The 11,279-nt window shown below is 45.7% G+C and overlaps 1 protein-coding gene across 4 annotated transcripts in view; it reads right to left on the reverse strand.

Annotated features, from left to right (window-relative positions):
- Nucleotides 1-176: 176 nt before the first annotated feature.
- Nucleotides 177-11,279, reverse strand: part of miga2 (mitoguardin 2) — a 75,070-nt gene continuing 63,967 nt past the window's right edge. For all 4 annotated transcript variants that reach the window (XM_070863665.1, XM_070863664.1, XM_070863666.1 and 1 more), the window contains exons 14-16: nt 10,829-10,882; nt 10,523-10,639; nt 177-8,290 (exon numbers count right to left, since the gene is read on the reverse strand). In XM_070863665.1, the coding sequence (XP_070719766.1) occupies nt 8,081-8,290; nt 10,523-10,639; nt 10,829-10,882 (381 nt within the window). In that variant the 3' untranslated portion in view covers nt 177-8,080. The remainder of the gene's footprint in view (nt 8,291-10,522; nt 10,640-10,828; nt 10,883-11,279) is intronic.

The raw sequence follows: 11,279 nt of genomic DNA on the forward strand, positions 1-11,279 counted from the left end.
AAAAACAAAGGGAGCTTTGTGTGGAACATGGTCCAGGTGGGAACATTCAGGCCCTCGACCCTGTTCCGCCATTCAATTAGTTCATGGCTGATCTGTATCTTAACTCCATCTACCCACCTTGGTTCCGTAACCCTCAATACCTTTGCTTAATAAATAAATAAATCCATTTACAGGCATTTTCTTTCTGTGAATCGTTTCTTTTAATTGAAATGTACTGATGGATACAGGGCAGCAGTGAGGATTTTAAAAATAAAAAATACGATCTCAAATTTCACAAGGTGAAAAGAAAAAGGTTTACATCAAAAGCAATAATTAACACAACAAATTAGAAATAGGCACACATTAACATATTTAAAGAATGACCATTTCAGACACGTTTTCCTCCCATTCTCTTCTCTTCCTCCGAGTCCCGAATTCAAGACAAACCTTTGAAAAATCTCAATAGCAGCTTTGAAAGACTGAACCAGCGACCCAGCCCAAGTGTCAATAGAACACAAATTCCTTCATTCAATTCCAGACAGTACAGCAATGTTGGGACAGACAGTTACCAAAATTAACCAATAACCTTGTATTGTTCAGTAACTACCACATCCATCGTCAATCCAGGAAATGGTGATGGTGGGGGGGGCGGGGGGGGGGGGGGGGAGTAGGACCGACATCCAGGAATATCCAGATCAGGCTATAGTGGTTCTGTGCTGGAGCGAGTTTGGGATCTCTCAGTTGCTGGTGCTAGTTTGTTATCAGTCCAGATATGCCTTTGCTTGATTGCTGGTAAAGAAAGATCTGGGAGGTCTGGTAACGATCGATCTGGTAATGGTTCTGGTCTGTCCTTCAACATTTAAGCTGGTATTAATTACTTGTCCAGTGAGTTCATTACAGTCCAGTTTGGTTAAGGCTTCCCCATCTGCTGTCATAGCAGCACTTTAAGACAGTATGTGGATCAAACTGTTTATTTACACCTTCAGGACCTCCCAAAACTCTCTCCCAATGGGTGACATTCTTTACTGGAACTAAAAACATGATTTATTTGGGAGGTGGGCGAGAACTGGACATGCACACAGAAAATTTAAAAAAACATTAAAATGAGAACAGAAGGTCCAATGCACCGGCATCATCAGGCTGTTACTTACAGACTCTATGTCCTTTTCTTTATTAGGTACAAACCTCTTTCCCACCTTTAACTCCCCATGCCCCTGGCTACAAACCAACTGAAGGAAGGTGAGCAACATGCTCCAGGCCAACTCCAGTGGCCAGTTGAAAAGAGGCATGCAAACCTGGCCAGAGGATGATTCTTCCCATCGATTTGATTTGATTGCATCCCTTTCTTCCCTCTCCCCAGGCACTACGCCCACATCACCTCCCTCACCCCAATCCCTCACTACAAATGTTACCTCTAACTTTTTTGGAGGGATCTGCAAGGCATTCAAACTTCAGCACACATGCGTTTTTTCCATTGAGAAACTGGCAAGCGGCCTGCGTGAGAGCTTCAGAAAACCGCGCGGCCACGCAGATGAACGGGAATCTTGCTCGCCATCCCCATTTAAAGTCGCCTGGTTCTCCTAACTCGGCTCCAAGATTGCAGGTTGCATTTTTCCGTTGCGTTCTACAAGGCATCATTACAAAACCCAATGTGCTCCGCTCCCACGGATCTGATGACACAAGGGTGAAGCACACAGGCCGACCATGAATGCCTAAAATAGCCAGACTCTGCGCTTTGCTGTGCAACCAGTCACAGCCCGGACCCGGCACAATCAGTACACGGGCTAACAGCAGGAGCGACAGTTAAGATTAATACAGTGTTTACATTTCTCAGCGCACAGATTGGACAGCTGGTGTCTGCTGGTGGGCTGTGTGGATCAACGAGGTTATTTTGTTTCAAACAAAGAAAAAAAAAGAGAAAAAGATGAAAATAAATTTCTGGCTGATCAAAACCCTCACATTTCCTCAACAGGGGTGACCCTGGGTCAGTAGCTGAAGTAAACACACAGTATTTCTAACCCTGATTTTCATTTCAGCAAAATCTAGTATATTGGAATTCCCCAGAAACAAATTCCAACACAACGCCTGCTACTTTTGTAAACACAAAAAAAAGGTTTTGCTAGCTGAGGTGAAGAGGCCAACCCACGATTTGGTAACTTCGGTAGCACGTGGCTAACAGCATAGGGCCCAATACCAGAAGTGCCACTGTTTTAATCATATGGCAGTGCGTGCGTGCGTGCTTTTCAAAATGAACTTTTGAACGGGGTTGCAGATTAAAGCAAACGCCTTGCTCCAAGGCCACTCAAGGAATGCTCCAATTTGTTGCACCAGTTAGTGATGGGATATGGGTCTGTGCTTACAGTTCCCCGCATGGATAGCAAGACACCCACTTCATGAATGGTATTTAAATAGCCCCGGTGAAGTGGGAAGAAGCCTCAAAATCTCAGCAGACTTGCTGCTAAAGATGTCACACTAAAGCAGGGCAGCAATTAAAAGCCAATGGAACGTTAAATAACATCGCCAAAACAGTTCAATGCAAGTCAGGGGGCTTTCATGATCGAATTGTATAATGCTCTGATCCGACTACAAGCTCGAGCACCGCGTCCAGTACTGGTCAGACCACTGGCGGTGAATCTTTGGAATTCTCTACCCCGGAGACCGAGCCCCTGTCTTTGAGTATATTCAAGACAGAGATAGATAGATTTTTGGAAATTAAGGGAATCAAGGGATATGGGAGTAGTGCAGGAAAGTGGAGTTGAGGTAGAAGTTCAGCTATGATCTCATCGAATGGCGAAGCAGGCTCGAGGGGCCGAATGGCCGACTCCTGGTCCTAAGTCTTATGCTCTTATGTTCTGGTCACCGAGACATGAGAGAGAAATGCAAAGGCTGGAGAGTCAGTGCACAGAATGATCATGAGGCTAATCCCCAGTGTCAGGAGTTTTAAGTTATGAGGAAAGACTGGTGAGATTCAGGTTTTTCAGTCTGGAGACGATCTCAAGAGGTATATAAGATAGTAAATGGGATTGAAAGAGTAGATCTAGAGTATTACTTTAAATGAAATCGGAGGAGAAGGACGTTTAAAGCAGTAAAGGGTAACTGCAGGACTGATATCAGGAAGTTCTTCATGCAGAGAGTGGTCAACACTTAGAAAGGACATCCTAGTAGAGTGGTGCTCTGTAAGTTGCGTCTGGTTAAATTTGGGGGCAATGGGCCTCTTTATCCACAACTACTTTGTGATCTCAAACCGTGCCAGGCTTGGTAGTTGCTAAGTGGAGACCACAGGAAGAGGAAAAGAAACGGAGCTTCACTGCTGGGGTAGCCATGGTTTTCCCTCACCTTCTCGGGCTTGGCAGGAGAGGAATCAGGGCAGAATGTCACCTCTGATGCCAGCCCATAGCCAGGCAAGCTGTGAATGCAAGCCCAGAAACGCGTGGAGCAGCTGGGTGTACAAGAGATGAAGGAGACGTGGGTCAGAAGTGGCCATATTATGCATGAATCATCACCATATGCAGATTCTCAGTGCAACAGTAATGGGGCAGCTCTCTGGCCATCGGCTGCGAAAACGCATCCTCAGTGCCCCATTCCAGAGATTAAAGCACAAATTCCAGGCTGACACACCAGTGAAGTGCTGAGGGAGCGCTGCATTGTCGGCGGAGATGTCTGCTCTCAGATGAATGTAAAAGATCCTACAGCACTATTTTGATGAACAGATGGGGAGTTCGCCCAGGTGTCTTGGCCAATATTTATCCCTCAATCAACATCACAAAAAAAACAGACAGTCTGGTCATTAGCACATTGCTGTTTGTGGGAGCTTGCTGTGCGCAAATCGGCTGCCACGTTTCCCACGTTGCAACAATGACGACACTTCAAAAGAACTTCATTGGCTGTAAAGCGCTTTGGGATGTTCTGAGGTGCTGTAGAAATGCAATTCTCTTCTTTCATTAAAATGGACAGAGTTTTAGAATTTCAGCAAATATGGTATTGGGCCAGGAGAAAAGGGGGGGGGGGAATTTGCTCAATTCGGGCCACAATATTCTTTTTTTTTTAAATAAAGTGTGCTAGCAATTCGGATTTCTAAGTGGCCTAACTGACCACCTTTTTAAAAAAGAAAAAAGGGCGTGAAGATTACATTTTCTGGTACATAATCAAAAGAAAAGCCTTGATACATGCAGTACAGTGTACAAGCTGGTTAAAGCTTGGTGAGCCCACACAGACTTGGGCTCAAAGTGCCTCTCCTCCACCCTGTCCAGCCAAGTATTCCCAGGTCAGGTCTACCTTGCACTAAGATGCAAGGTTTAAAAAGCTCCCCCTCTTCCAATGATGCCCTTCAGCCCCCGACTGCGACTGCACTGGTCAAACACCAGTTTCCATTGTAGACTGAGACGGGTAGTTTTTGTGCTGAGAACCCTCAGCCACTCGGCCTGAACTCGTCTCACCGCAACCGGCCAGCCAGAGTGGAATTTCATCCGCTGTGGTCTGAGGTGCGATTCCAACTAGGAACTGGTAGTGAAAGGACAGTGTCCTCACTGACTATGTCACTCAGTCTTTTCTTTAAGAATCAGTAAGATTCTTCATTTCATTAACCCTCACACACTTAAAGGGAAACTCCTCTAGAAACTCTTGTCTGGAGACATTTTTTTTTAAAATAAAGTCACCGGTATTCACTTTATTTTTGCATCTCCTGAACACTCACAAACACATTGGTTCGCCCACACCCCCCCAGTACCATCACGCTTTCCACGAGTCTCGATCACAATTTAGGAAGGAAAAAAAATTCAACTCAATAGAAATCGCTGCTTAAAAGTCAATTTTTTTTAAAAACCCTAATACATTCAGTTGTCTTATTACAGGATGCGATTCTGGAAAGGATATATTGGCTGATTTATAAGTAGCCTCTGTGTCACATTGTTGGGAAAGAAGGAATCCTTTGGTTAAAGTGAGCATCCCACAGCAGGAGTCAGTAGATTATCGCAGGACCCGATTGCAAACTGGGAGTTCGAGCTGGTCTGAACCCCCACACAGGCAAAGCTCGGACAGAGGGGCACAAAGCCAACTTTACCCCCCCTCCCCAAAGAAACACTACACACCTTGCCTTCTTACAGCAAGTAGTCTTTCTTTCGAGAGTTGGTGCAGCATGCTCCAAATTACTCCAAAAGGCAGAAAGGGGCTAACAGAATTGTTCCAAGTCTCTCGAATACAGTAATTCAAACAATGAAACCTGCTACAGGTTGGCATCATCTATTGATCATAAAACATTGATATCAGGTATCGATATATCAGGCATCTTTATTTGGAGGGGGTGGGGGTAATCCAATTACCCAAGCCCGAGTGTTAAGACAGTCAGCTTTGAAACAATGCTGAACCACATTAGAGAATTCTCCCTGCATTCCAACATCATGCAGTTGGCCATCACTGTTTGGGCAAATTAGATGTTTCCCCTTAGGCCCATGTCTCTTTGGTGTACAATGCTCTTCTGGGCTGGGGGGGGGGGGGGGAAAGAGACACAGAGAGACAGCGAGGAATACTCAGAACCTCCAGTGTGTAGAGTGTGTTAAGAGAACAGAGATATAGGAAAGGAAGGGGAACTCATGAAATTTTCATTTTTAAAAGTAGTGCAAATTCACTTAAAAGTTTGGTTTAGACTTTTGAGTCTACAGAGAAAATAGTCTCGGAGTTTTACTCCATTAAATTGAGAGCCCATCCCTCACAACGTTAAAATAATTACACATACACACTTTAGAAAGGGAACTTGAGATCTGATGAGAAACAACTTCATTATCAACTATGCCTGGCATCCAGGTGAAGGAATTTTTAAAGCCTTTGAAGCTGGCGAGTCGGTCTAGGGACACGAGACGTTTACTTGCGCGAGAACCCGAGGGACGGAAGTGGAGAAGTCTGCCTGAGCAGCACAGCAACACGCAGCTCCTTCCAGTGAGGTGTAGGTGGCAAAATAGGAAACCTGTAGTTTACGGCCGTCTTGGCTATGTTAAACGTTAAGCCACTCCCTGGGGTCTGGCCATTTTCACCCAGTCCATGTAACCTGGGTTGAGTACTGACACCACAGGTGGGGTGGTGGGGAGAAACATACAGCAGGACTTACAACAGTCTATTTACTCAACAAACAGTCTATTTAAACAGAGTCCTCATGAACTACAGCAAACAGACTACTCCCAATAAAAGCAGGATTATTCCTCCAGCAAAATGCAGAGAGTTGAGGATAGTTACAGAATAGAGATTAAGTGATGTCAAACCAATCCCATTTCCTTGCAGCAGTGCGTTCTCCAGGCATGATAGATGGGAGAATTACTCAATCATCTCTGTAATGTATGTATCTGTGAGTGTGCTCACAGATTTGTAGAGCTGTTGAGTTGGGAGTGGCTTAGCCAGTCACGTGATGTTCGCAAGACTCAATAAAACCCCAGCCAGTTGGGTTCAGGGGATCCACGATGAGACAGGTGGTTGTGAGCCTGGTGGATGTGTGGTGTGATTGTTAAACCTTTGCTAATAAACCCACTAGTTCTTAATAGCAATATGTTGCTATGAATTCTTAAGCAAAGAACCCATGAAGCAAATACATTACAGTCTCCATTATGGCTAGGGCTGGTGGTGTTGCTATACACAGCCTTTTACTAAAGCCCTGGTGGTTGTTACCTTCGACTTCCAGAAGGCACAGGATTATGGAGAAAACGACTTTCCCCGTTATTCAGTTACTTGCTCTCCAATGTCCCCTTTAAGCTGTGCTGCCACATAGCGCTCTGCAGCTCCCATGCAGCCAGCTTTTAAGTAGGATAAACCGCGCATGCATGGTATTGTGAATGACCCGTGCAGTCCCTTAAAGGGGCTGCGCATCCCCCAAAAAATTAAAAGGAAACATTGTTTCCCTGCAGGGTTCCCTAGCTGAGAAGGGGGAGGAGTGGGAGGGGGGCAGGGTAGAGAATCTGCATCCTCCTCTGCCATTCTGCACACTGACCTCTAGGAGCTGTACACACATCTCCCGATTGCCAAGTGCCCAGTTACTCGTGGGAGGGGCAATAAATCAAAATATTGTCGGGCAGTGGTTTACGACAGAATAGTATGTCAAACACCTACAGCAAATATCAGGGGCGACATTAAACTCCTGTTTCTCGCAATTTTATCCTGATTAAAATACCAAGACCAGCAAGAACCAGTAAAGCTTACACTCAGCTGGTACTGGCTCAGTGACACCACTCAGGACACTGAACCTCCACAGAACTGGGGGGAGGGGATGATTGGCTGAGACAGATCAAGTAACAATGTCAAGCATGGTATTTATACCAATCACAAGCAAGAATGATCACGCGTTAAAAATCAAATTACTTTAAAAAGTTAAACAAAAGAATTAGTTGCCTGATTTATAGACTCAAGTGCTAATCTTGGGTATTTAAAAAAAAGTGCTTTGAATTTTCACAGATGCTGTCCTTTTTGTGCAAGAATGAGAGAGTTTTGTCACAGAATGGACTCCTGTGCTGCATCATTCTGTGATTCAGTGGGACTGGACTGAGTGATGGGAAAATGAGCGGGAGTATGAACACTGGATAATTTTTTCCCACCCTATTGGCTAAGGCCAATTGTAGTGTGCTTTTTACTACCCTGGACACCTACTAATCACAATGACATGTTCTGGTCTGTATGCCTCAGTGATAGGTCAGGCAGTGTATTTACCCACTACACCATTGGGAGGGACTGTTGCACCTGTATTTAAAGAGCAAGACTGATTGTATGACCCCCTCACCCCACCCCAACTAAAAGTGGAGGGAAGCATATTTCCAGTCCTGCGAACCTTAAGTTATCCAAAAGAGACACCCCCTCCACCATCTCTAGGATTAGATTCTGGCAGAATAATGTCCCATTCTCCCTATCCCCAACCAACAGCATATCAAAATACTGATATCCAACAGAATGAGCCAACCTCAATGTGTGTGGAGTATTCTGATCAAGACTCTTACAGCTCTCTTCCATATGGGGGTCATCCAGGAATCAGATATAATCCACTGATTCTCAGTGCCAAGTCGTTTTGATTCGTAACTTCCCAAAATTAATAATTTTCTTTTTTTTTTTAAATAACCTTTGTGCCTGGATTTCATACGAGACTGGCCTCTTCCAAAGGTCCATTGTCACTGCTGGGTATCGTCCCATTCATTTCCGTTATTGCATCAATGCCCAGGTAGCCAAGGAGAATCTCGCTGCGTCGCCGTGACAACTGTACAATGTCGTCTGCGAGCGAATTCACTGTAGTGTATCGCACCTTGTCCACATCAAATATGTCCTTCAAATACTGGATAATTTGTTGCTATAAGACAAAGCGACAACTGTGTGTAAAAACTAGAATTAAAAAACAAATCTGTTACACAGCAGACACAGGACCCCCCCTCCCTTCTCCTGTCTTTCCTCCTCTAAATTACAGAAAAAAATATATCTGCATTAAGCATTTTGAAGTAATTAATGCACGAGTGCTGTAGTATTACCAGGTGCCTGTCAGTGGCGATACTGAGTGCTGTAATATTATCAAGTGCCTATGGGTGGCGATAGAGTGCTGGAGCACTCCTTAAGCAATTGCTCTATATGGAACTCCTTCATGGTAAATGAGCCAAAGGAGGACAGCGGAAACATTACAAGGACACCCTCAAAGCCTCCCTGGTGAAGGGCGACATCACCACTGACACCTGGGAGACCCAGGCCGAAGACCGCCCTAGGTGGAGAAAGTGCATCCAGGAGGGCATTGAGCTCTTTGAATCTCAACGCTGCGAGCGTGAAGAGGTCAGGCGCAGGCAGCGGAAGGAGCGTGTGGTAAATCAGTGCCACCCCCCCTTCTCCCGACGAATATCTGTCCTACCTGTGACAGGTTCTGTGGCTCTCGTGTTGGACTGTTCAGCCACCAAAGAACTCACTTTAGGAGTGTAAGCAAGTCTTCCTCGATTCCAAGGGACTGTTATGATTACCAGGTGCCTGCGGGTGGCGATATTGAGTGCTGTAATATTACCATATGTCTGTGGGTGGCGATACTGAGTGCTGTAACATTACAGGTTGGACTTCTGTGGTCCGGCACCCTCGGGACCTGACCAGTGCCGAAACAGAATTTTCCAGACCACGGGAGGTCATGCCTAGCCTAGTCTTACTGGCAACTGTCGACAGTGCCCGGGCGCCTGTATATATGTGTGTGTGTGTGTGTGTGTGTTTGTGTGCGTGCAAGCTGTGGGTGGCTCCCTCAGCACCTGCACACACACTCACTGACTGACAGCTGCTCCAGCCAATTGCCGCATACTCACTGATAGCCTTTCCCAGCAGTGGTTAACGCGCTGGTTTGATGCTTTTTTTTTTAAATGGAGTGTTTCCAGACAACGACTAAATTCTGCGCAGTGGCTTTATGCACAGCGCATGCCCACAACCACGTATAAACCCTCCTCTCCCTCAGGCCCAACTAATGCCAAATCACGGATGTTTCCGGACCAGAGAGTCCCGGACCAGAGAGGTCCAACCTGTACCAGGCGCCTGTGGGTGGCAATATTGAAGACAACTATTCTCACACAAAATGGACAGTGGAGCTTGTGTGATGGAGTGCGGGGGTTTATTAGGATATGTGACCTTTTGGTTTCCCGTGTCAAGCTTTCCACGGAACCCAGTAGAGTTTTCAAATGGTAACTTTCAAAAAGAAATTGGATCTCTACTTAAATAGGAAGAAATTGCATGGCTAGAGGGAAAGAGCAGGGAAATGAGATTCACTGGTAGCTCTTTCAGAGAGCTGGGAAAGGCATGATGGGCCGAATAGCCTCCTCCTGTGCTGTATCATTCTATGAATTCTCAGTACCAAACCAGATGATGCATTTAGCCACAGGACCGTCCAAGTAATTCAAAAGGTGCTGAGCCAAGTATTACTGGAAATACGGTAATTAATCCAGAAGTGCTTCACTGGGTCTCTTAATTCAGCTTCTTTGCATGGTCAAGGCCCAGTAACTTTTCTAACTAGTTCAACATCAATACATTAATACCACGCACTCCCAAACCTTCAAGTAGAAGGACAAGGGCAGCATGCGCTTGGAAACACCGTCATCTCCCAATTCCCCTCCAAGGTCACACACACCATCCTAACTGGGATAGGGCCTTCTTCCGTGGTGTAACCATTCTATGATTCTATGCTGAGAGCCGGCACGGGCTCGACAGGCCAAACGGCCGCCTTCTGTGCTGTAACCATTCTATGATTCTTTGTATATCGGCCGTTCCTTCATTGTCGCTGGGTCACAATCCTGGAACTCCCTCCCTAACAGCACTGTGGGAGCACCTTCACCACACGGACTGCAGTGGTTCAAGGTGGCTGCTCACCACCTTCTCAAGGGCAATTAGGGATCGGGTTTAAACGCCGGCCTTGCCAGTGACGCCTTTATCCCCAGAATAATTTTTTTTTTTTTAAAGAATCAACAAAAACAGAGAGAAAAAAATCAACATTGGGGAAGAACCAGGGCAAGACCCCTTACCCTCACCCGTGATACCATGGGGGAGCGAAAATGTTTTAAAAGGAGCGTCTCACCTTAAAGATCGTGCAAACTTCACAGAGATGCTGCTTCGGTCCGAGAAAGCCCCAGGCAAGGACAGGACTGACGTGCTCCGAAATGGAGTAAAAGTGGGAAATGAAGCCATCAGGAACCTATAGTCACAAGGAAACACAACATAAATGGCCACGCGTTAAACCAAGCTCGGGGATATTGCCCATTTCAAATTTGAGATTGGATTTTATTCTGTTCCAGCCGAGCCGGCAGTGTGTCCCTCACCATTGTCTGTGAAGGTCTTTATCATTACCGTTGCATCCACCACCCTCGCCCCCTTGTTTACTGACCTGTAATAGTCGCCTTTTCGCTTTCAACACCGACCAGCAAGCTGTGGCAAGGGCCTATGGAGTGGGGGAAACATGAGAGGTTAGAACAGTGGGAGTTTAAAAAAAAGTATGCAAGAAAAGACTAATGTATCCCCATTCAACAACAACATCTTGTATTTATATAGCGCCTTTAACAGTGAAACGTCCCCAGGCGCTTCACAGGAGTGTTAGGAGATAAAAAAAATTTGACACCGAGCCTGTAAGAAGAAATTAGCGCAGATGACCAAAAGCTTGGTCAAAGAGGTAGATTTTAAAGAGCGTCTTGAAAAAGGAAAGGGAGGTAGAGACACGGAGAGGTTTAGGGAGGGAGTTCCAGAGCATGGGGCCTAGAAAACAGAAGCAGGCCATCAATGGTTGAGCGATTATAATCAAGGATGCTAAGGAGGGCAGAATTAGAGGAGCACAGATATCT

This window comes from Pristiophorus japonicus, chromosome 20, assembly GCF_044704955.1.
Source record: "Pristiophorus japonicus isolate sPriJap1 chromosome 20, sPriJap1.hap1, whole genome shotgun sequence".
Classification (NCBI taxonomy): domain Eukaryota; kingdom Metazoa; phylum Chordata; class Chondrichthyes; family Pristiophoridae; genus Pristiophorus; species Pristiophorus japonicus.